The sequence below is a fragment of the Pelobates fuscus genome, chromosome 6 (assembly GCF_036172605.1).
Source record: "Pelobates fuscus isolate aPelFus1 chromosome 6, aPelFus1.pri, whole genome shotgun sequence".
Taxonomy (NCBI): Eukaryota; Metazoa; Chordata; class Amphibia; order Anura; family Pelobatidae; genus Pelobates; species Pelobates fuscus.
In genome coordinates this window covers 152,878,387-152,904,504 of record NC_086322.1, presented here as the reverse complement: position 1 = coordinate 152,904,504, position 26,118 = coordinate 152,878,387, and the positions used below count along the sequence as shown (strand labels likewise).

The 26,118-nt window shown below is 40.6% G+C and overlaps 1 protein-coding gene across 5 annotated transcripts in view; it reads right to left on the bottom strand.

The window, feature by feature from the left end:
• Positions 1–6,708: 6,708 nt before the first annotated feature.
• Positions 6,709–26,118, bottom strand: part of LARP1B (La ribonucleoprotein 1B) — a 37,658-nt gene continuing 18,248 nt past the window's right edge. For 2 of the 5 annotated variants that reach the window (XM_063458420.1, XM_063458422.1), the window contains 11 exons: positions 22,176–22,350; positions 21,187–21,359; positions 19,625–19,984; positions 19,032–19,155; positions 18,584–18,714; positions 16,697–16,803; positions 13,504–13,664; positions 10,492–10,636; positions 9,296–9,405; positions 9,080–9,207; positions 6,709–7,329 (listed from right to left, as the gene is read on the bottom strand). In XM_063458420.1, coding sequence (XP_063314490.1) covers positions 7,054–7,329; positions 9,080–9,207; positions 9,296–9,405; positions 10,492–10,636; positions 13,504–13,664; positions 16,697–16,803; positions 18,584–18,714; positions 19,032–19,155; positions 19,625–19,984; positions 21,187–21,359; positions 22,176–22,350 — 1,890 coding nt within the window. In that variant the 3' untranslated portion in view covers positions 6,709–7,053. The remainder of the gene's footprint in view (positions 7,330–9,079; positions 9,208–9,295; positions 9,406–10,491; positions 10,637–13,503; positions 13,665–16,696; positions 16,804–18,583; positions 18,715–19,031; positions 19,156–19,624; positions 19,985–21,186; positions 21,360–22,175; positions 22,351–26,118) is intronic. The other 3 variants (XM_063458423.1, XM_063458421.1, XM_063458424.1) reach the window with 3 other exon arrangements.

Genomic DNA, 26,118 nt, shown 5'->3' with positions numbered 1-26,118 from the left:
TCATAGAGGATAACCATTATCTTATCCTCAGATAGCCACTACTAGCAACGTTGCTACAAATAACTATCATCATTCTACAGGTGAGTTTTACTCACAAATACTATACCAAACAACCTAACTACGACCTAATTTTCCACGTTTCCTTTTTTCAGATTCTCAAAGTATTCATCATTGTCATTAGAGAATCATATCTCTATCATAAGCTAGGTACGTCTCCATTTTTCATCATACTCCTTTCCCGTTATAGGCTAGGGTAAGTCAACTGGCTATTTAGTTACTTGCATTTACCCTAGCTTACTGTAATTAATCTACTCCCGTGAGGCCAACAGCCATCCTCTCTGGAGGTATACACCCCTTGGCCTACCACATAGTTAGAACCTCACATTAGCTGATGTCAGTTACTAGTCACTGCACCACCAAGTCACGCCCATGTATATTACGTCTCGTTACAAGTCACAGAGAGTCCTACGTTCCTTCCACTCAGTTCAGTGACCCCCGCCGATTTGGTCCTTCTCATAAATTCAGCCTCTCTCTTGCCTCTTGGCACTAGTAGAGCCTCATCTTCCATGCAATTTAAGTAATTTTTCACCTTGGGCTTAGCTAGAGCCAGTTGACATAGGTACTCACTTATCTCTAAAGTTCTCACCTTACGCATGTTTACTTTCTTAGGATGTCCCAAATCCCAGAATAAGACGAGGAACTTTTTGTGCCTGAGACCCCAGCTAGGCCTTTTACCCCGGCCGGCCCAAGTACCCCTACTGGAAACAATCCCTAGACTCGCGGCTTACTTACGACGAATGGACGTCCCATTCCCGGCCACAGCACGCAAAGCTGAACTGTATAGACTGTACATCACCAATACCTGTACACTCCAGCTAGGGGTTATTCTACAACCTGAGAATTTTACGGAAATCAAGGGTTTAACCCTTTAAGGACCAAACTTCTGGAATAAAAGGGAATCATGACATGTCACACATGTCATGTGTCCTTAAGGGGTTAATGTCTACCCTGCTTGCTTCGATTAATACTATCAGTGCTAGACTGGAGACATTGGAATCTCCTCAGCCATCGACATCCGACCCCGCAAATAGAGAGTCTCCCACCCCAATTAATCCTACACCTAGCACTTCCGCTCACATCATCACGCCCTCCAACTTTGTGCCCCCAAGCATACGCAAAGACATCCTGGAAGACAAGGACGTAAACTCAGTCTCCTTGCTCATTGCCTGTCAGGATGTAGTTGAAAATAAAGCATACTGTTGTAGTGACCTTTCTGTTGTTTTTAAAGCCAGAGACCCCAGACTCAACCACAAACTCACCATCACTGAATTTGTCCTGGCTTTTGGTCTGTACCATGACATAATCTGTTCCACTTCATCTCACCGTAGGGAAGAGCTTGATTTGTACACAGGGCCGGCGTGTTCTATAGGTGACTTAGGCAGTCGCCTAGGGTGCACAAGCCCAGGAGGCGTAAGATTTGAGTGACCCAGCAGGAGGGTAGCACACAGCACTCCCTCCTGCCAGTCATTTAGTGTATCGTGGCCGGGCGGCGTGGACCGCGGTACAGGAGCATCTGTTTCCTGTACCCGGCCAGACTGACAGGAAGTCTTCAATGAGATGCTCCTCTACCGCACTCCATGCCGCCAGACTGACAGGAAGTGTACAATGAGAGATGCTCCTCTACCGCACTCCATGCCGCCTGGCCTCGCTAGAAAGAGGTAGGAGGCACACTAGAGAAGGGTCAGGGGAGAGCACTAAGGGACGAGAGGGGAGGGGAGAGCACTAAGGAACAGGGGGCAGTGGAGAGCACTAAGGGATGGGAGAGCACTAAGGGATAGGAGGTGATGAGAGAACACTAAGGGACATGAGGGGAGGGGAGAGTTCTAAGGGACGGGGGGGAAGCCTCTAAGGCACAGGAGGAGTGTAGCAGACGACCCTGGGTAACCCGACCGGTTACCTCCGCTATTACCTTCCTTCAGCCACTCAGGAACCACTTTAGAATATGCAGACACCCATATCCCCCCCCCCCAGTAACTGGACGACATACAGCTCTGGAGGTACAACACTGACTGAACTCTGTTTATTTTGTCACACATGGTTTTACATGCACAGACCCCTACATGGGGTCTCCAACACAAAACAACAGGGGTTTCAATCCCAAAAAGCTGATGGAAGAGGGACAAAGCAGCCAGTCCAAACTGCGCTGGCAGTGTCCCTGTAGCAACGCCCTGCTGTGACAGGAAAAGCAAGGGGAAGGAGCACAGACAAGCAAAACATTTTGATCACTTTGAAATGCCTGTGTGAGAAATTTGATGGCCAAGATTTTACTGGAACTCAAAACCAAACTCACTGTCTTCTCTATCCAAATTTGGATGTATTTTTTTTTTTTTTTTTAATTCTTTATTTTCATGTTTGGTGACAAAGGTAAGACAGCATACATGAGAAAAGTAGAGTTGGATATGCTATGTTAGCGCAGAATAGGTGAATACAATGTACAGCACATTTAAAGTTAAGAGGCTGTGTGTATACAATAAAGAAATCAAGGACATGTTTAAGTACGCAAGCAAGGTGTTGCAATTAAACTAGTAATAGTAAGTGTTAATGGAAAAACAAGGCGAGTCGTGTAGGTCTAGCTACCAGAGTAGCAACTGGCTGAGAATCACCATGTGATTGAAAGAGTTCTATGTTAGCTAGCCCTGTAGAGTGTAGACAGATCAAACCGCTAGCAAACCGGCTTGTTTGTAAACAAAAATTTCAAAATAAACAGATTTACAGTTAAAGGGACACTCCAGTACCAGGAAAACAAACCATACCCCTCATCCCAGGTTGCTGAAGGGGTAGAAACCGGAAGGGGAGACCGATTGCGCATGCAAGGCCACCAGCAGGGTGAGACCTAATGCACATGCGGGAAATGCTGCGCACTAGACCTCCCCATAGGAAAGCATTGAAAAATGCTTTCCTATGGGGACTTTAGAGACGCTGGAGGTCCTCACATAGCGTGAGTGTAACGGATCAACGGGCACCCCGACTGGGTACCTCCGTTGATGGATGCTCCTAGCGCTTCCTGAGGACTTCAACCACCGAACCAGAGAAGCATACGAATGCTGTAGACAGCTGAACATGAAAGCATACAATCAGCTTACACTCCTGGCAATCAGCATACAATCCAATTCCCCCAATAACTTCGTTTTGAGGTCAAGCAGAACTGAGTGTACTGGCACATACAGCCTCTTTTATTCCCAATCCACAAACATAGTACTGCCCACAGGGTTTTTCAGAACAATCAATCCGTACAATACACACAGAATCCTCCCCTCTGCCTGTGATATGATTACTGAACACAATGGGTGATATAATTATCACAAGCAGAGGAAGAGTTTTTCCACATTATTCATAACTTTTAAAGTATGCATCACATAAATAATTTTCCGAATCAGCATGCTCTAAATACAAACATATGTCAAAATCATCCAAATTGGTCCATTGGTTCAAAAGATAGATCGAAGTCCTTTGTGACCAAATGAAGCATGGCTTTTCTGCCCAAAACCAGTTCCACAGAGTCTTCTATTCTGGAGATAATTGAGAAGTAATCCAATTATCTCCAAGGACAGAGGCAAAACTCCATTAAGCACATGGCAGTAAAAAGACAGTAAAATACAATAAAATACACAAGGTTACATTTATTACATAAAATACAGACATTCTGCCCATCCCCAGATAGCTTCGATCTGAGCGCACATTACCGGATGGCGCTCAGATCACATACAACCAGTTCAATCGCCATGGAGCCAAAGTCTTTCATACAGTCTTAGTATACGGCTGGGCTCCATGGCATCGCTATCTGGAGTAGCATGGCTTTAACAATCCGCAGAAAGGCACAAACCAGCCTTTCTGCAGGGGAAAAAGAAGAGGGGCCATAGTCTAAAGGGAGCAGGCGAGCAACCAGGCTTCTCCAGTGCACAGTGGCGAGGTTGGTTCCACCACAGTGAGGACATCCAGCGACGCTATAGCACAGAAAATCTGTACTAGAAACCTGGAAGTGCTGTCTAGTATGAACTAAATATTCTTCTGAAATACTTTGTTCTTTACATAGTTGAATGTGCTAACAAAATCACACAAAAATTAAAAAATGGATATCAAAATTTTCAACCCATGGAGGTCTGGATTTGGAGTCACACTTAAATTTAAAGTGGAAAAACACACTACAGGCTGATCCAACTTTGATGTAATGTCCTTAAAACAAGTCAAAATGAACCCAGGGCCAACCGCACCAGCATATGGTCTCACAAGGGGTCTGCTGATCTCATCTCTGTACCTAATGGCAGTCAGGCTACCTCTGGCGAGCACATGGAGGGCTGTGTGGCCCCCCAAAGAAAATGTCACCCCACACCATTTCTGACCCACTGCCAAACCGGTCATGCTGGAGGATGTTGCAGGCAGCAGAACGTTCTCCACAACGTCTCCAGACTCTGTCACATGTGCTCAGTGTGAACCTTTCACCTGTGAAGAGCACAGGGCGCCAGTGGCAAATCTGCCAATCTTGGTGTTCTCTGGCAGATGCCAAATTTCCTGCACGGTGTTAGGCTGTAAGCACAACCCCCACCTGTGGACGTCAGGCCCTCATAGTATGTTTCTGACGTTTGAGCAGACACATGCACATTTGTGGCCTGCTTGAGGTTATTTTGCAGGGCTCTGGCAGTGCTCCTCCTTGCACAAAGGCGGAGGTAGCGGTCCTGCTGCTGGGTTGTTGCCCTCCTATGGCCTCCACCACGTCTCCTGATGTACTGACCTGTCTCCTGGTAGTGCCTCCATGCTCTGGACACTACGCTGACAGACATCTAACCATCTTGCCACAGCTCGCATTGATGTGCCACCCTGGATGAGCTGCACTATCTGAGCCACTTGTGTGGGTTGTAGACTCAGTCTCATGCTACCACTAGAGTGAAAGTACCGCCAACATTCAAAAGTGACCAAAACATCAGCCAGGAAGCATAGGAACTGAAAAGTGGTCTATGGTCACCACCTGCAGAACCACTCCTTCATTGGGGGTGTCATGCTAATTGCATATAATTTCCACCTGTTTATCCCATTTGCACAACAGCATGTGAAATTGATGGCCACTCAGTGTTGCTTCCTAAGTGGACAGTGACTTGGAGTTACATTGTGTTGTTTAAGTGTTCCCTATTTTTTTTAGAGCAGTGTATTTACTGTAATCGGTACACACACACACAAATTTGCAGACTTTAATTTAACTTATTTGGGAATTTATTTTGGGACAGTAGATGGTAGAACTAGAAAATATTCATAGATAACCTGCCCGCTACTTACTGCTGCCGGGTGTTCACATAGAACTAGAATACCTCTGCTTTTACGCAATATCAAAGCAAGCCTTCTGCACTTTTCTTGCACTTCTAAACTTTGTGGGCCATGCAACTTACTTTCTGGGCTGTCAACCCAGATGCCATGCAGGCTAGTGGACCACAGTGGGCAAGCAAACTCTAAACAATGATGTAGCAAGGGCCAGTTTATTTGAACTGCCAAGTGCAGTGTTAAAGTAAATCACTTTCTGGCTCTGCTGGAATGAGGAGAAATCTGTCAAATGCATTTATGCATGTATTTGAAGGAGTGAGAAAGTGAATACAAATTAAAAAAAAAATAACAGCAAAGTCTACAAGCTCACTGCAAAGCCGGAAACCCTCCAGTCTTTTATTGTACTGTACATGAGGCTAAAAATCCAAATTTACAATTTCATTATTTTGTGTTAAAACAAGTTAAAAACAGAAGTCAGAAAGGTAATCCATTGACAAATTGTAGTGCAGCTGAAGTGGCATGTCATTTGTTTTAACACATTATTAGTACACCTCTCCAATATAAACTTCAGCACCAAATAGACAATTTATGTGCAACTTAAAGTAAAATGCAGTAGTACTGTAATACATCCACATTTTATTTAATGAAAATAAAAATTTGACAGTTTCCCTGCTTTGAGTTTGTAGTTCGTTCAAGCCATAGAATTAAGAGACTATTGCAATATAGGTTTAAAAACTACACTGAAGAGTAAATAAAAAAAAATAAAAAATAAAAAAACTACAGCACAAAAAGCAAGTATTTCCCTTAGCAAAAAAATAAATAAAAAGTAGCAAGCATCACCTTGTAGAATTTTACAAAGCCTTGTATTATTCACTTACTAGATATGAAGGGATATAAAAGCTAGGATCATTGAGTCATAAGAGTGTTACAGGGGTAATATCTTATTGATCAACTGAAAGGACAAAGGCTGGTTTTCAGGCACAGAGCCCCTACTTAAGGTGTGTTAACTACTGTCTTCACAAGTATACTTGCAATTCTCTTTAACCCATCTTACAATACAACCTCATCACTAACAATCTATAGCTTTTTTCTCTCTTAACATAAGAGCATTCTTGCCTTACACATGTACTAAATTCTTTTAAAATCAAAATGAAACCACTGAGTTCTAAACAGTTAATGAAGAGCAAGTTGTACTCTAAAGCTGCCGATTCTGAAAATCTGTATATAAAAACAGAAAAAAATGCTATTTAGAACCATTATTTAAAATATAGTATTAGAATATTAAGTCATAAAAAGTATGATTTTTTTTTCCAACAATTATATATATATATATATATATATATATATATATATATATATATATATATATATATATATATATATATGTCCTAATAATTAAATAAAGCAGGTAAAACAAAAAAAAAAAAAAATTACAACATGTTATGGCTTCAAACGCCCTCTCTTGAGCATTTCTTTTGAAACATTAAGGCTGTCCTTTCTGGAAAATAGAAAATGAACCATTTCTCAAATGTACCTTTAGGGGAAAAGAAAAAAAAAAATTGCTTTCGCAAACCTCAATAAAATACATCCTTGTTTGAGGAAACCCATGTAAGCTTCATTGTATTATCAACGTATTGCTTTTTGGTTATCAAGCATCCCAAGTTGCTGCATAGGAGCTGTGTCAACATTGCCATCTTCGCATGGCTAAACAATGTCCTCTTCTCTTGCTACCAATTATGAAGGCTATTTTGTGGCACCTCTGTCCTGGTTGCAGTTGCTTCTTTGCCTCTTCGGCTGTGCTTTTACTTTGGGAGCAGAATTGGCAGATCCCAGAGAACAGCTGCTAGACTGTTGAACAGTAGAGGTTTTGGAGGTACCAGAACGATTCCTTCGGCGACCTGCATCTTCACATGCCAAGGTAGTTTGAGGCCTTTGTTGTCCAGCTTCTTCAGCTATGGGAGGCTGTAGATAAATGCCAGAATATGGATTCACTAACTTGGCATCTTCATGCTGACCTATCTGGATTTAGGCAAATATATATAAAAAGGCAGCATACATAAGTGTTGGATTAAGTCATTATCACAGTTTGCCTCTACTTACCTGAATTCATTATATATGGTTCTTCTATTACACAAAATATAATATGGCAGACATAGGTCATGCAAAAGTATTCTGAATGTAACATCAGCACTGCAATAGTAATTACATACAATTGTGTCTGGTGTTTGATTTGTATAAATGTTTCTAAACTGTAATGCTATATATAATCAGCATAACAGTGGAACTGTCACATTTAAAATTTACAGCTCATTTTCCCCACCACCTGCAATACTAATTACTCCAAGTAAGAGCTTTAATACCGATAACAGGGTCAGCAAATATTCAGTTTACACCATTTTATAAAGGTTAATAGGATTCATTTGGTCAATAAACACTGCTTTCATTCAAATTTTAGTTTACATCGCATCAACATGAAGGTAAACACTTTGGGCATCAACATAACTTAAACAAAGCACAAGTATCAGGCCAAATTCTTTCAAATTCACCTTTTCCCATTCAAACAGATTTCATTTTGCTTAAAGATACATGCATCATTTTGAATAAACTGAATTGGGAGGAAAGTGTTAATGTAGCTTTAAATGACAATGAAAAAATTAAAACAAAATACAGCAAAGTGAAAGCACAACAGAATATAAGGATAGCTTTTACCCTCCTTGATTTAATTCAAAAAGCAACTCTGAATTTAGGACCGAAGAGGGGGAGGAAATTTTTTTTTTTTTTTTTTTTTTTTTTAAAAACCCCACAAAAACTACATCTTCTCATCGTGTATTCGTTTTTTCTACTTTCTTCTATTGACATTCTTGCCAAACTCACTCTTTAAAGTGCTGGCCATGTTGGCTCTATTTGATAGCAGTTGGTATCAATTACAGATTGCAACATTAGTATGTAGGACTAGGTTTCCCTATCAATATAGGTCTTCTGGATTTCCCAAATACTCAATTCCAGTCATGTAATGGGACACAAACTGCTATCAAAAAGACTATAGGGCAGAGGTCCTCAAACTCCGGCCCCCCAGATGTTGCTGAACAACTCCCATGATTCTTTGAATTACATAGATAGCCAGAGAATCGCCGGAGTTGTAGTTCAGCAACATCTGGGGGGCCGGAGTTTGAGGACCCCTGCTATAGGGGTTGGTAGAGGGAGGAGACAATGATGTGTTAAGAAAAACAGCAACAAACTGTTGCACTCTGAGCTGACATTGCTTCGATAAGTGAAACTTGTTTCAGAGTTGGTCAGGCAATCATGCTTGGCAAAGACTCCATAACAGAACAAAAACATTGCGATTTTGTGACGGAGTATTTTGAATTTGCCTCCTCTACTTGGCTGCACCTTAATACTTCTCAGCTGTGTGTGAACCTCCACTGGATTAAGAAAAAAAAAAAAAAATATGTGGCCAAATCCTGTCAATTGCACTTAAGTTATTTTGGTGTGGAGTAGCATGTCCTTTTAAAGACAGATGGCCATCTCTTATATATTAATTTCTTCTGGAACAAAGTAGATCACTAAAAATACTATGCATCTGAATAATGTTTGAACATACATTTCACATTATTAATGATATTTATATAGCACCAACTAATTCCGCAGCGCTTACACTTCAATTTTAAGTCCTAATCACTAGAGTAAGAATAAGAAACTATAAAGTATCCAATCAGGTTTTATTTTTATAGGTGTAAAAACCTTGATTGGGGTAGGATATGCCACTTACATCCACTCTGAAATCTTCCAGCCTCTTAAATTTGGACAAGTAACTCTCTAGATTAGGCTCAACTGAAAGGTTTTTCCCTTTTGAATATTTAAGATATGCCCAAAACTTCTCCAGTCCATAAAGCTGTCCTAAAAATAAAAAATATATAAATATTTAAGTAGGAAGTAACAAAAAAACACACAAAAAAAGTGGATAAGAAAATTCTGATACGGTTACCATTTTCATAGTCTTTCAGAGTTTCTTCCTGAAAGTCCTCAAATATCCCTTGCCTGAATTTCTTTTCCAACCCATAGCTGTAAAATCTAAAGAGACATTCTAAACCATACCTGCAAGTGATAAATGACAGTTAAAACGCCTGCAGATTTTCAATGAAACTTCAGACAGACACCCAGTAACATACAAAAGTTTGATATTTTTCATGGTATGCCATCATCTAGTGTCCTGTAAGAGGCATCCTAAAACGTACCTGACTTAAATTCGCAACATGTTTCATACCCATGTACTTTATTGGTTTCTATTCAAAAGTTCTCAGGGTGGATTTCCCGATCTCAATTAACACCCTCAATATATCCTCCATCTTAATGAGAAAGAAAGGTTTGACACCTCTTTAAAGGGAGACGTTTAGAAAATAGCTTAATGAAGCAGTATTTGGGAATAGATCACACCCCTGCAGTCTCAATGCTCAATTCTCCTTTTAGTGAAACAATAACCATCACTCGGTAATGCAGCATTAGCCACACCTTATACAGCCAACATAGAGGGAGAAGTTTAATTTTCAATCAGATCTTGCAGTGGGGTAGTTCTGTTAATTTCTGTTAATTCCCGTTCTGTTAATTTAACCTTAAAAAACAAAATGCACGCGCTCTAGCAGCCAATTACCAGAGCAGGAAATAAGAACTTCTAAACAGATGCTGTAATAAAAATAGGTTTGAAAATTAGGTCTCTTTACATGAGTGTGTAGGGGACGCTGTATAGGTCAAATACAGCAAGACTGCAGGGGCATGATCTATACATCAAAGCTAGTTCATTAAGCTAACACTGTTTGGGGGCCTTAGTGTCCCCCTTTAAAGCCACCCATTCAAGATGTGTACAAAATACTCCCATTATAAAGACATTTTTTCCCCCAACACACCTGGAGTCTTGCTTTGTCAGATACAGAAAGAATCAGATTTAATTATGTGGACATTTTAGCATGCTCTGTATATTTGTTTTAGAAATACAATAAATCTAATTCGGGTTAGAATATCTGACGTGCATGATTCAGTTTACGGAGTTAGAAATATACTCAACATACAGTTTCTGATTAGATACATTTCCATCGCCATCACTGGACCAAAATTCTTATTGAAGTCTACCACTTTTTTGTTTTTTACAAAACTCCTCTAAATATATAGTAGTAGCTACTACGTTACCTGTAGTTTTCTTTGGCTTCATCCACAGCAAGCTGTCTAAACTCCTCATACATTTTTTTGTTAAAGTGATCTCTGAGAAAGAAGGACCAGAAACGAAAGAGGGTGTTCATCTCTGGGGACTGACCAATTCCTAAACGTTTTCTTTCTGAATATAGAATAAAAAGCATATAGTAAAACTATAGTACTGCATCTCTATAAAGCAAGAAAAAAAAAAATCAAAACCCCCTCCCGAAAATACATTGGTAGAGTTGATAGAGTAATATATATTTTGTTTTACATTAGATTAACTCTAGTCTGCAGCCATGTAAATCCTAAACATACTAAACTGATGCCATAGAAGGATTATGGACATTATTTCCATAGTAGAAGAGGCTGTTCCTCACCAATGGCTAGTTGATCTAGCCTCCAACTACTTGATAGATCCTTCTCAAGAACTAAATCAATGTATCAGTAGCTCCACTTTAGACATCTCTAAATTCTATAATAAAGATACCAATTTCTGTGCAAAGGTTTAATATAAGGATTAAATAGGGACACATCGTCTAGTAAGGAAAAGAGGTTTCCAAGCTTAGAGCAGCACTACTCATGACTAGGAGGTCACAAGCCATTTAAAGGGTGGGTGAGCTCTTCAAGACGGCATGTAGCATCTTTCACCGAAAGCGCACTTCTTGTGAAGTAAGGACATGCAGCCAATCATATTTGCAGAACGTATGTATTGAGGAAGGAGAGATGCCATGAACTCTCAGGAGGTGCTTCTGCCTTCGTTGCCAAAATGCAAATAATGTTCTGGTAGTGTGGGCTGTTGGAGACTTGTTTCCAGTATGCGGTTAGAATAGTGAATTTCTATCATCTGGCTATGGAAGCAATGCAATCTTTACTTCACTCTTAACAGTACTTTGCAGTATTTGCAGCATGCCTCAGATGGATCAGTATTCTGATCCATCTGAGGCAGGCAAAATTAAAGGCCTTTTTGAAGAGGCTCTAGAAGCTTTTTGAATAAAGGGCAGCAGACCAGAAGAAATGTTTTGTTGGGTACAGATTCACGAGACCTCTTGAACCAGAGGTTTTTTTATAGCTAGAAAGGAAAAAATATTTTCTGATTCTGGGTTTTTATAGCTCTGCTATAAGAACACCTTTTGTATGTGCAGGTCATAAATATATTACACTTGTTAACGGCAGGCAAATGTTTTCCTAACTGTCTATGCAACCTATGTGACCCTCCCAAAAGCCAGTTGTCCATATATAGCATGACAGAACTTACTAGATCTGCAGCAAACTGGTAGGATAAGAATTTTAGTAAATACCCTTGAAACTGATGAGACTAAAAATGTAGGACCTGAAATTAATGGAGTCTATGTAACAATTGCGGCGGCTGGCATGTTCCCTGGGAGATTAAGCATGCTTCTGGCATATTAAACGTGCCCCAAAAAGGAAATGGGAATGAGATGTGTTAAAGTTTTTTTGTTTTTTTTTTTTTAAACTGGCAAGTACTGGGACTTGTATGTAGTTGCTATGCTTATCAGAAAGTGCAAAAATATAGAGTAGAGTGATGATCTTCGGGATACACATGGTATGAAAAGACACATTGTAACAATTAACAAATTATGATTTGGTATTTGATCTTGATATCCCAGCTGCCTGATTGAAAATTACAAATAAATACCAATATCTGATAGAAATTCTCTTTTTTTATGCTGTTAATATTTATCAAAATATTAACCCACCTAATGTTATTTATCTAGATAATAAAACACTAGACTGCCATGAATTTAGCAGTAAATTGCAAATTAAGGCATATCTCCAAAGTGCCCCTATTTTGGAGGACTGTCCTGGTTTGTAGCGGAATTCTTTTCTTTTTTTTTTTAGGAGCCCCATATTGTTTGTGTGTGAGTGTTTTTAAAAAAAAAAAAAAAAAAAAAAAAAAAGGTGCAGAGAGATTTAAAAACAGAGCTTAAGTTTCCATTTATGTTGTGTAAAGATAGCAGACTTCTATTCTTGGCAGGTATCTGTTCTTCAAATACACACATTGCAGCTAACAATTACAAAAAATAAAATACATTAAAAAATAAAAAAACTTTACTAGATAGTCACAAGGAGATGAAAATATTAAGACCAGGATGCTTAGGTAAAACTTTCAGAGAGCATTCAAGAAGCCAAACCCTCATGAAAAAAAAAATACATAAAAAAAAAAATGAACTATGCAAGAAATGTCTACAATTTGTGTTTTCTAAAACTATATATCTTGTCTTAAACCAACAGACTGAAATTTTGGATAAACCAGAAAAAGTGGAGTAGTGTTCCACTGTAGGCTGTGACCGGCGGACCCCAGGTATGTGATCAAACGGTTTGACTTGCTGAAAGAGGGTGCCAGGGCACTCCTGGCATCATAACCACAACATGCTGTATTGTTATGTGAATAGGGTTTCTTGTCTAACCGGTAAAGGGAACCATGTTTAGAAATAACAGCCTTTACACTTCAACAAAAAGTGCAGGTTTCACATTTAAAAAAAAAAACACACAACATGGACTTTCTCAACAGCTGAAGTACTGCATAGATAACATGCATCTTCCATGGCATAACCAAAAGAAATTTAAAAGAAAAACGTGGTGTCTACTTAGTAGTGTCTACTCCTGAATACAGTTCACAAAACCAACATGGGCTCATCTGTAGCTAGCTTCTCTATAGCAATGCATGTACTTGAACCATGCTATTGGTATGTGCACATGTTCACTAACTGCTCTTTATTTTAAGACTTTAGACAAATAAGGTTTAGTTAAGGCATTTAGTTTTTTTTTGTTCTAGGCTGGGACATTAAGAGAGAAACAGGAAATATCACAAGAAGCTAGCAGTCAAGTTGTAGGATGTATTTTCCTCCTTGAGATTAAGAAATGCCTCAGATCACAGAAGTTAAATTGTAGGTTGATAACATGAAACTAAACTACTGGTAATTACACTAGGTCATAGTTTAGAAAAACAAAATAAGTAAAGCCCATTTTAAAATGTGTTCTTACCATTTAAGCATCTCCTTCTATATTTATGGTATACTTGTTGTGTGAAGCCATTTTCCTTTAGAAGTTCGTGAGATGGATGTTGAAACTTTGGCAAAGAATGAGGGGTACAGCCATAGCTTTCTACAAGTGGAGTACCTTCTGAAGGCGATGCATTTGAGCTGCTAAAACAAAAAATATAAGTGTTGAGCATTTCAATGGGGTTTACTTAAAGAGACACTAGTCACCAGAACAACTACAGCTTATTGAATTTGTTCTGGTGAGTAGAATCATTACCTTCAGGCTTTTTGCTGTAAACACTGTATTTTCAGAGAAAATGCAGTGTTTACATTACAGCCTAGTGATAACTTCACTGGCCACTCCTCAGATGGCTGTTAGAGATCCTTCCTGGGTCATGGCTGCCTAAAATGCATCCAAACATTCAGTATCCCCTCCTTCTGCATGCAGACACTGAACTTTCCTCAGAGATTCATTGATTCAATTCATCTCTATGAGAAGAGGCTGATTGACCAAGGCTAAGTTTGGCTTGTGCTGGTTCTGAAAAAGAAAAGAAGCCAGTGACTAAGTCAACCGGCCTCTGAGTGTGCCAGGGGAATCCAAACAAGGGGGTAACCCTTACATACGTGGGAAAGAATGATATTTACAAAAAGGTAGACCTAGGTGGAGAAGAGGAACCTCCTCAGCTCCAACCCTGATCCACCCAATAGGAGACCCCTCCCTTCGGTAATGCTTCGCGATAAAACTTAACGTTTATTGTAATAAAAATAAAATGATCTATATATGTGTAAACACCAAAAATAATAAAAAGTGAAAAAAAGTGGTGAGAAAAAAATATATAAAATGATAAGGAGAGCCACAAAAATAATATTGGTTATAATAACTGTGGGTGTAGACCATAATCTGTAATGTATATTAGGTCCTCCCGAAAACACCCTAAATAAGACTCCAGCAAGTGGGCTCAATAGCCCGATTGGGTGAGATATAGAGAGAGGAGCTCAAAAATAGGTATAAAAACCTGGTGCACTTGGTAACAATATTGGAAATAGATTGTATCAAGTGCACATAGTGCTCAATTGCTCTTAAATCTCTGTGTTGTGGGATCAAGTACACATTATTGCTCAGTTGTAAAAAATACCTATTAGGTGCGGACCATAATCTATAATATATATAGTCCTCCCAGAAAAAACACACCCCAAATAGGATTACAGCAAATGGGCTCTTATTGCCAAACTAGGATGAATTATGGAGAGAAGAGCTCAAAATAAGTATAAAAATCTGGTGTACCAGGTAACAATATTGAAAACAAATTGTATCTAGTGCACCTTATTACTCCGTTGCTCTTAGGACCCTGTTAGTAGGGATGTCTTAACAAGTGCACATTGTTGCCCCATAGTTTCAGAATCCCTGTATTTGGGATATTGAATTGTAACTTGTTGCTTACTTTTAACTTTGTTACCACTGAAAAGCAGTGGAGCTAAATTGCAGACTTGTCACAGCTAAATGCACAAACATTGAAAGCCCCTTCTCTCGAGGGATCCACCTTCCAAACCCCCAGATCACACAAAAAGCTGAGCATCCAAAGCTCCTCTTTATAGAATAAAATGATTGATTATTTCAACATCCTCAACCCCCAGATTCGTAAATCTAAAGCTCGCTGGAATCTTAGATACGTGGCTTCTCCTGACTAAATTAACCTAACGCGCGTTTCAGCGCCAGATGCGCCTTCGTCAGAGGTATAGTATCAGGCTGTCCCTCGCGCGACTCTTTTATATGAGTACCGGGTCGGAAAACAGTGGGCGTGTCAAAGACTTGTTCGCGCCAAAAAGTTCCGTTCAGATGGGTGCCGCCCCCTTGTGAACGTCATCGGTTGATTGGCAGGGATTCTGAAGGTCCTCCCTGGTGCACTGTCTTCTAAACGTTCATTTCATATTGAACAAATTGACGATCTGTGTCATTTTGTATCTAGTGGATCAGACTAGGATTAGTCTGTATCCACTATTAGTCTGCATGGTCCAGCTAATAATCCTCCTTGCACAAAATTTTAGAGGAGCATTTGTCCATAATATATACACATATGCAGTGATGCATCAGTGATACGAAGATATATTTGTGCCTACTTATATAAATGTTAGCATGATCCAAGTCCTTATTTAAAGGGGCAGGATCCAAAAAATCTATGCATCCATATCTAAATATATGTAATATGTAATAAACGGATCCATATTTGTCTAGGAGCACAGGATCTGTGTCCTGGTTATTTAAAGGGACGGGACAAGACAAAAACTTAGTGTATATACAAATCTCCTTTGGTTCTTTAACCACGTTTCCTTAAATATAGATATTGTATCGCTAGTCCACTTCTGTAATTAAGGGGCCGAGGGACATTAAAAAACCAAACTTTAACACACAAATAACTAAAGTATTTACACAAATTGTTATATATACATATATACAGTTAAAGTAATTTGCATTACTACTTATGTTAAATATTATCTACTGTGAAACTCATTTTAATTTTCAATGAAGGGCGTGAATGTAAACCCTTCATTTAGTCCGTTAGGGGCCAGTGTATTGAATTTGTAGATCCAATAGCATTCTCTCTTGAGAAGAGTACGGTCCAGGTCGCCTCCTCTGCGTCCTAGCTGGTTCTGCCCCTGATCTGCGTCCTTGACAGTCTCAGCTAATCCTATGGGGAAGCACTGTGATTGGATCAGAGAATAACCTCTGATGTAAGGAAAGTCGGCAGATCAGGTTAGAGGCAGCAGCTGCAGACATTAATACAAGTAAGATTTTACTATAGTGAGGGCAAGGGGGTGGGGGCAGATGGTGGTTCCAATACCATAGGGTCAGGAATACACACACACACACACAACCTTCAGGCCAAAATACATAATCCGACCCAATTTCAGTTTCCATTGGCATCTAAAATAATCAGAGCCCTTGTCATTCAGGCAATCCAAGTAATCGTATTGAGGGCAGGGCTGTAATGGGCAGACGAGATAGAATGTGATGGGAGATCAGAACCATTCGGCCTATGTTTCTGTTTGGGGGTTAATGAACAGGTGCTGGTCACATCAGCACAAGCAAGGTATATACATTCTGTACTTTATTATACACAATCTTAAACATACATATACATATACACACACAATTTTGTACCAACCAGTACAGATAAGGTCGGAATTGTACTTGTTACCTTACAGAAGAGGTTCTAGTTCTGTGCTCCTTTGAGTCCATCACCCAACCAACATGATACTCCAAAGGTGGATTAGAACTGTGTCGCGTTTTCCTTTTTCTTGGAGTCTGCAGTTAAAAATGAGAAAAATTTAGAAACCACCAGTTAACCAAACTATACAATCTTCACAAGGCATTTGTTTTTGTAAAGATAATACAAACGGACACACCATAAACAAAATGTACTGTATTTGCCACCAATGATTTCTCCAATTTTGCCCCCCTTTTCTCCACAACACAGACTGACTTACTTGTAAGTAATGGCTTTCTGGAAAAGCTGTTTAGTAACTAGACTGGATATTATCCTACAAACTATGTATTTATTTATAAAATATTTTACCAGGAATGATACATTGAGATTTCTCTTGTTTTCAAGTATGTCCTGGGTCCACAAAACATTGCATTGATGCATTATGGTACAATAAAATACAAAAACAATGTTAATACACAATACATACAAAATTTAACAGAACAGGTAGAAAATATGTAATCAACCACGAAACGTGCATTCTGTTTTGAGAAATCTAGAGAGGGATCTCTCAAAGGATTTTAGGCTTGGGGAAGATTTGAAAATGTGCGGGAGTTTCGTTCCATAATTGCAGTGCTCTGTAGGGGGGAAAAAAAAAAAAGACTTTTTTGTTTTGAGGTAGACTAAATAAAGTGCTGATACTGGATCGGAGGGTTTAGGAGTTGGGAACAGCCGGGGAGAGCATTCTGCTCAGGTAGGGTGGGAGCTTCTCAGAAAAAAAAAAAAACACACCTCTTAAACACAAGGCTGGAAAGATGAAGAGTGTCTGGATTCCAGCGACAGCTTTTAGCATGTCACAATGGTGGGTCGTGTAATTACATTGTAGCACAAATCGGCAGAACGAGTTATACAATGTATTGAGTTTATTAAAGGTGGGATTGCGGTGCAGGTGCATGTACTACATCCCCATAATCAATGATTGGCATCAGCATTTGCTGTACAATCTTTTCCTTTACTGTAGGGCTTAGGCAGGATTTGTTTCTGTACAGGGCACCTAGTTTTAAATAAAGTTTAGATGCAAGTTTTTCTATGTGGAGGCCAAAAGATAGACTGGGGTCTAACAACATACCCAAGTATTTAAAAGAGCTGACTGCGGTCAGTGTGCCATTTGATTTTGTTTTGATGAATAGATGTGAATTTTAAGAACAGTAAGAAAGAAACCTACCAAGTTTTACAATAATTATTTCATGATCTGGCTGTAGGGTTATACAAGTCCAGTTACCCTAGGCAGACAGAGCAACCCTTACCAAGTTTTTGGTTTACCACCTCTCTGAAGCAGGGGCAGGCAAGCTTTGTCACTCCAAATGTGGACTACATCTCCCCGATGCTTTGCCATCATTATGGCTCTAAGAGTATTATGGGAGATTCAGTCCAATACCTGGAGTGCCAAAGGCTGCCGACCCCTGCCCTAAAATATCTCCCCCCAGCCACGACTGACCCATCACTCATTTTCTCCTGTAAAAACATGTAGACAATGTAATAAAGGTCCACTTAACACAAGAATAAAACACCTACAAACTTATTTAAAAATATAAAATTAAATAAAAAATATTAAAAAAAAAAAAAAACCACCACATTTTAAGGGAACAGTCTAGGCACCAAATTGATTGATCCATCACATGCATGTGAAATCTCATTGAACAGCATTGTAAGAAGAATTCCTTGAGCACACAATGTCCAAAACAGATGGGAAAGTTTGTGTTTAATGGCCAAAAAGGGAGGACATACAGTAGCTGTAGGTAGATTCAACGAATGCATTTTATGGGGGGATATATCTAATAAAATGTATAGAGTGTTCGTAAATCACCTATATTGTTTTACCTGTACATCAATAGACTGTGGTTCTTTTACTACAGGGTAAAATCTAGGTGTTTTGTTGGGATCCTGAAGGCGTGGTGTACGAGGAGTTTTTGGGGTCCTTGCTTGACAGTCTCTTGACACCTCTGGAACATCTGAGATAAGACAAAATACAAACATACCAAATATAGCACCAAAAAATTGTACGAAGCCAACAGGGCTACAGAAAGTTTCTGGGCATCATAAAAACTCTACATATTGTATGTTAAGAACACACACTGCCAACTTAAAAATACAACCAATCCTGCAGTGAGGCAATTTAAAGTCACTCCAGACACCAATGCAAAAAATGCATTTAATTTTGGCCTCATTAATATGTTTTTGCACACACAAATCTTTAATTTAACAAAAAATACAGAAGTGCCCTACACACCACACAAAATCACTGTGGTAATGGCTGCAAGTAAAGTACCTTGCTGGAAGTTAGGTATGTTGGGTGGAGATTGCTCAAGATTCTGCTCAAACTGGGGGCTTGGGGAAAGATGCTGAAATTCCTCTTTGCTGATCACGTTCAGTTTTCTAAAGTTTTCTATTTCCTGTTGATTAAAAAGAATGGAAGGTATGAACGATGTGCAGTTAATGTGATAGGTTACACTTTGGATAGCAACCGCTAAGAACTGGGCTATCAGAGCCAGTGCAAGTGGAGTATCACTAGAGTGGCTTTAGGCTAGGTATGCAACTCCTCTGAATGCCATCAAGGAAGTAGATTAAGGGGCTCTCACTTCACAAGTTTGGTTCATAAAACAGATCCTTTGTCCCTAGGTTTCACCATAACCACTACAGCATGCTTGGTTATAGTGCTTAGAGTGTTCCTTTAAATCAATTTGGTTGCTATATGGTTTCCAAGTTTAACCTAAATAGCCAGACTAGTTTCACACAGTCAACTTTCAATTGTTACTTGCAAAATACCTCAACCTAAAGTCACTCAGGTGACTAGGCCTTTGCTTTAGTTTGAGGGGGGAAATAAGATAAATTAGTACCACAGTTATGCACACTGAAATATACCTTTGAAGTTAGATAATCCTGACCACCTTCAGTCATCCACAGGTCCTGTTCGTAATAATACAGACCGTCATTAATAACCTTTGCAAGCTCAGATGTAATTTTTGCACGAGAAACATGATTGCCTGTACGGTCTCCGCTAGGATGCTTTTTCAGGTGAGGAGGTGTTTGTGTAACGATTATGATTTTGTCAAGGTCTTTATCATCAATTTCATAATCAGAGTCATCAGACCAGTCAGTGAAGGTGTTTTTGCGACCTTGCATGTGCTCCATCTCTTCATCAAACATGAAATCCAGTTCTTCTGGCTCTGGTTCTTGAGCTTCTGTGGGTTTTGGGGTTACTGAAGGGGATTTTATCACATTCTGCATTGAGAAGAGGATAAGAAATTAAACAAATTAAAAAAGATCCAAAGTAAACCATTAACACACCACAGATTTCATTTTTTGGACTTTAAAAGGTTCAAAGGGTTTCCTAACCATTTCTTAGGGAGACCACTTCATTGCTCTTTACAAGGCTAGTTGGAAGAGGGAGTGTGCAAAAAAATAAAATAAAAAAACGTTCATGCTGTTGCATATTCAAGATATTTAAAATACCCATTTCCAAACTTGGTTTTAAAGGACCACTTCACTTCACTGAGCTGGTCTGGTCGCCAGGTCCCTCTAGTTTTAACCATGCAGCTGAAAACCGTTTCAGAGAAACTGCTATGTATCGCTGAGGGTTAATCCAGCCTTTAGTGGCATCTCACAGACAGCCGCTAGATGCGCTTCAGCGATGCTCACTGAAAATCAGTGAGAAGACGCTGGACGTCCGTCCACAGGAAAGCATTGAGTAATGCTTTCCTATGGGCAGTTTGAATGCGCACACGGCTTTTGTCGCACATTCAGAGCGGACGTCGGCAGGGGGTGTAGAGTTCCCCAGCACAGAGGGAGCCGGATGCTGGAGAAAGGCAAGTGGCTGAATGGGTTTTAACCCTTTCAGCCCAGCGGGAGGGGAGCCTAATGACCCCCCCCCCCCCCCCCAAATTTCACAGAAAATTTCACAGAAGAGATCTAAATACCACACACCAATGAAAAAGTAATTTCATACTTTGACAACCACTACAAATGTAAGTTTAATACTCTAATATAAATGGTCACCTCTAAAATTCTTCAGATCTTTCCAAGATTGCCATCATTGCCCCTCTCAAAAATACAGATTAAAACAATCTACTACTCCTCCCCTTCCATTCCCATATTTTGTCATACTAGGAGTTGGCCAAATTCTCTTAAAAAGGTTGACTCAATCTGAGCATGCGTATTTAAGTTGGCTGGCCAAAAAATTGGTACTTCTATAGATACAAAATAAGTTGGCTTTGTTTTAAGATGAAAGGCCAAAGTTAATTTGAAACATAACTGTTGCATATGATCCTATCATGGGCTTATTTTCTTTCCCCAAAGATGGCAGAGACTTTTTATTCATCAGAATATGCCAGATAGTCCAAAAAAAAAATAAAAAAAAAAAATATACCTATATATTTAACAGAGGGGACGAAAAAAATAAATAAAAAAGCCTCTCAATGTATTACTTTTGGTTTGACAGAACTTCCACGATGTCTTCTTTTAACCTCTATCCATGGCTCAGAATCCAGCTCTGGTAAACTTGCAGATAGGCCTTTAGACATAGTTCGTAAGTTGCTTGGCTCTTTTGCTCCAACCGGAGCTACAGCAGTTCCATTCCGCTGGGAATCCTGTTTGGTTTCTAGGAAAACAAAGGAAGCAATGCATTAGTGAATGTAAAATGAAAGTGTGCATACTAGAAGCCAGGAAATCAGACGCTACAGCTGGCTAACCTGCATATGGAAAGTTTTCAGAGTCAACACATTGATACCAAATTCATTGGTCACCTCAAGCACCCTCCAATGTGACCAACATGGCAAAGAGCTGGCATAGAAGTGGCAAACCAACTCACCAACCATTCTTCCTTGGCTTTTTTCAAACAAAGGGGTACAAGGTTTAGTGGATTGTTCTTTTTAAATTTATTTCTAAAACATACTTGTGGGAAACATGTTTGAAATTTATCAGAAAGCATTACAAAACATTGTTGACATGGAAACTAACCTCTCTCTGCTCTATTGAGAGCTTAATTGGTAACTTGCAACTTAAAGGGACTCTATAGGGACCCAAACCACGTCATCTTAATGGAGATGTCTGGGTGCCATGCCATAGTTTTGTAACTACAACTAAAAACCAGTTTTGTATGAATGACCAGGTTTACTCTGCAGGGTTAACACCTCTAGTAACCAACCACTAATAGAGGCACTTCCACCCTGCTAGTTATCAGAGTTGATTGGCACAGTGGCATTTTGACATGCATGCACACTATCCAGATATTGCTTTTCTAAGCGAAAACATTGGATTGGCTGAGATAAAACTGATATCAAAGGAGCTCAACCATGGGGGGAAAAAAAATGAATAAAAATTAAATGAACTGCAGTGAGGGAGAAAGAGGAAAGTAAACCATCTTGACATGGGAAAGGTGATCATTATCTTAAGGGACAATGCCAGACCCACCTACCTGTCTGAAACTTGAGAGCCTTTCCAGGAATGAACTCTGGACAGTTGAGAAGTCTAGAAAAGTCTGTGTGTGTAGAGTCGAGTCTTGGAGTACCAGGAATAGGCCATTTTTCTGGATCCACCCTTTTCCTTATCATTTGATCTACTATTTCCACTTCTGTACTATCTTTTAAAGCCTGCAACAAATATGAGTCTCACCATCTTTAAGCACAATTCATAACTCCATGCATCCTGCAGTATGACCGAGTATACTATGAAAATATAGACCATATAAAAAAAAAAAAAAAAGTGTATGCATTGTATTAATACAAGAAAACTGAATTTTTAATACAATAATAAAGTTGGGAAAGTTTAGTTGCATCATTAAAAATAAAGATAAAAAGGATAAATCCTGCTTTATCCAAATTGTAAGCCTTAAAATTACATTCTGGATTTTAGGTTTTCTGAAGTGTAATGTGAGGTTTAAGAAGTGTAAATTTTGGGGGGGCGGGGCTTGCCATCGCATGGCACCAGACGCCATTTCTACAGTCTCCCAACTGCAACCACTAAATCTGGGCAAAATCCATGAAACGGGCACCCATCCAGCCCTACAACCCACAGAGACGGGTTCAGAACAGCAAGAGGCACCGATAGATGCCGTTTTTACACCCGCACAAGCTCCCTAAGCGGAAACGCAAAACTGGGGCCTACCTCACGCCAACGATCCGGGACCTGGAGGAATTCCTGTTCCGACCACGGACAGAGAGAGGGGCACCCACTACTTCCCACACCTACGGAACCACCGGCTCTCTCACCGGCAATGGGGCGCGGGTCCCAAAAACAGCGGCTGATAGAGATATAGGCGCGCTGCTGCAACGCCCGGCGCAGCCACGTCCCGCTCCCTGGCCCATGGGAGACGACCGGGAGTCGGACCACACTCTCCATATAGAGCAGGGCGGTTCAGAGGCCCAGCTGGCCATGAAGACCACGCTGACACAGCAACCTGAAGCCCCAGACGACGCTGCACCTGCCACCAAAGGCGATCTCAAACTCCTACTCGCTGATATACACAGGCTCTGGGCGGCTGACGCGGCCCTCCTCAAGACGGAGGTGCAAACGGTCACAGACCGGGTAACTGCCACAGAACAAGACGTGGTGGAGGTCAAAACACACCTGACAACGCTGGAAGAACAGGTACAAAACATACAGCATCACCAAAAACTCATGGCACTTAAAATGGCGAGAATAGAAGACCGACAAAGGCGAACACATTAAAATTAGAGGAATCCCACAAGCAATTACAGCAGAAGAACTACCACACTACGCTAGGCACCTCCTGACCAGCATACTCCCACACGCAACTGCTAAGAAACTCACCATAGATGGAGTCTATCAGCTCCCGACCTACACACACCTGAAATCACCAGCAGCTCGAGACGTCATCTTAAGATGCGTAACAGTACAGGACAAGCTACATATCATGGCGGCGCTTAAGGATCACACACCGCTGTCCTTCGAAGACTCAGAACTTACATTCTACCAAGACCTATCTAGAGCCACACTACTGTGGCGTAATTCATATGGCCAAACTGCCACTCAGTTACGCGCTGCAGGTGTAGCCTACAGGTGGGGAGCAGGAGGCTCCATGGAAGTTACCCATGCAGGGAAAACAAGTCCTCACATCACCTGAGGAAGCAGCCAACTACCTGAAAACCCTCGGCTTGTCGAACCAGAATCTGAAACGCCACAGAGAGAACGGAGAAAACACGATCGCCTCCCCTCACGCCCCGGGAACAAGTGGACTGGGGTCTTAGGTTCCATGGACACTAACCCACTGACAAAACCCAAGGTTGAGTGAAATTTTTTTATAGAATTCGTGTGTAGTGGCGCTTAGAAAGTGTACAGTAGTATAGAGCTGCTACCACCTAAAGTGCCGTCCTCTCACAGCTTGGCACTCTCAGATACAATATGGAGGAATTACTGAGTATTTATACACGATAAACCCAGTGTAAGGTGGAGCGCTATAAAATGAATAAACTTACCCCCCCTGGGGTTTTCAGTATAGCCTAAGGGGGGAGAAAGGTACAATAGTGCAGACTATTAAGTGCAATTTGAGTGAAATAACCAAACAGTGGTTCACTCACATGGGTCTGAGCCTAAATAGGACAGGCTCAGATCTCTCGAGCAGACGTGTCCTTAAGGAGACACGAACCCTTCAGATGCTGATTTTCTAAACTTTCTTTCTGTGGGGTATAATAAAAAACCGAGATCTGGTGCAGTATGTTTCGGGTACCAGGGTGTGCAGATAGATAAAATATAACTGCTCACCTTTCATAGAGCCTCAGACTTGGCTCTAAGTGTTTCAGCAAATGTGTCTATAAGGGGACACATACCCTTCTTTTGTTGGAGCGGGAACTGCAGAGTGTAGACTAAATCAGAAATATATTCTTATTACTTATTATATGTCCACCTGAGCTTCTGATTTAGTCTACACTCTGCAGTTCCCGCTCCAACAAAAGAAGGGTATGTGTCCCCTTATAGACACATTTGCTGAAACACTTAGAGCCAAGTCTGAGGCTCTATGAAAGGTGAGCAGTTATATTTTATCTATCTGCACACACTGGTACCCGAAACATACTGCACCAGATCTCGGTTTTTTATTATACCCCACAGAAAGAAAGTTTAGAAAATCAGCATCTGAAGGGTTCGTGTCTCCTTAAATACACGTCTGCTCGAGAGATCTGAGCCTGTCCTATTTAGGCTCAGACCCATGTGAGTGAACCACTGTTTGGTTATTTCACTCAAATTGCACTTAATAGTCTGCACTATTGTACCTTTCTCCCCCCTTAGGCTATACTGAAAACCCCAGGGGGGGTAAGTTTATTCATTTTATAGCGCTCCACCTTACACTGGGTTTATCGTGTATAAATACTCAGTAATTCCTCCAAAACCCAAGGTTGGACCATGTCGGACTATTTCCCCCACGCTACCCTCACCCCAGCAAAGGATAAACCGACAGAAGTTACTTTCATGTTTAATGCTTTATGTTTATAATGCCTTTCATTATGATTTTTTGTTTCTTCTCTCGTCTGACCTGACTAACTCACAGACAGACACTCAGGTACCCAGACCTAGAATATCACAAAGACCGGACAGCACCGATGATGCCCGAATGCGAACTTAAGCCCCACAAACACAAAGCAGTCACACCCCCCTCCCCATTTTTTAGAGCAGATACTGATAATCTGAATTTTCGAGCTGATACAGTTACCATTTTGAAAAAAATTAAACTATTTCTAAAGGTCAATGCACAAAATATACATGCCACATGTAGTGGATGCAGTGTGTTTAGACAGGGGAGCTGTGTGTGCGTATAGTGAATGCAGTGTGTTTTTGTAGGGATGTAATTTGTGTAAAATGGGGAGGGGGGGCATTTTTTATTTATTTGTTTAGTCCCGCCCTACCGGCTTCTTACCAGGGAGGGAGGCAATAGCATTCCCTGGTGATCTGGTGGCATGGACTGTACAGTGGGGGGGGCCCAGCAGCAAGCTCTTACTTTCCTTTCCAGCAGCTCCCTTAAGCTCCCCTGTGTAAATCACGCGGCCTGTGTGCCGCACGGAGCGTTGCCATTGTAACGCTCTGACGGCAGTGGAACTCGCGAGATTTACACAGGGGAGCTGAAGGGAGCTGCTTGGAAGGTACGAGCTTGTAATGGGCCTGGCGGTCCTGGTATGGAATATCTTTATTGTCAGATACCGATATTGCCGAAAATACAGAATATCGGCCAGACTGATAATCGGTCGATCCCCACTTTTAATCCTCATGATGCAAGTGTAATCTCTAGCCAAGGACACAGGCCTTAATGCTGTGCATGATGTCCAGCATCTTGCAAATCCCCATATGAAAGCATTGATTTAATACTTTCCTATGGGGGAGGCCAAAAGCTCACTCGCCTCACATGAGCA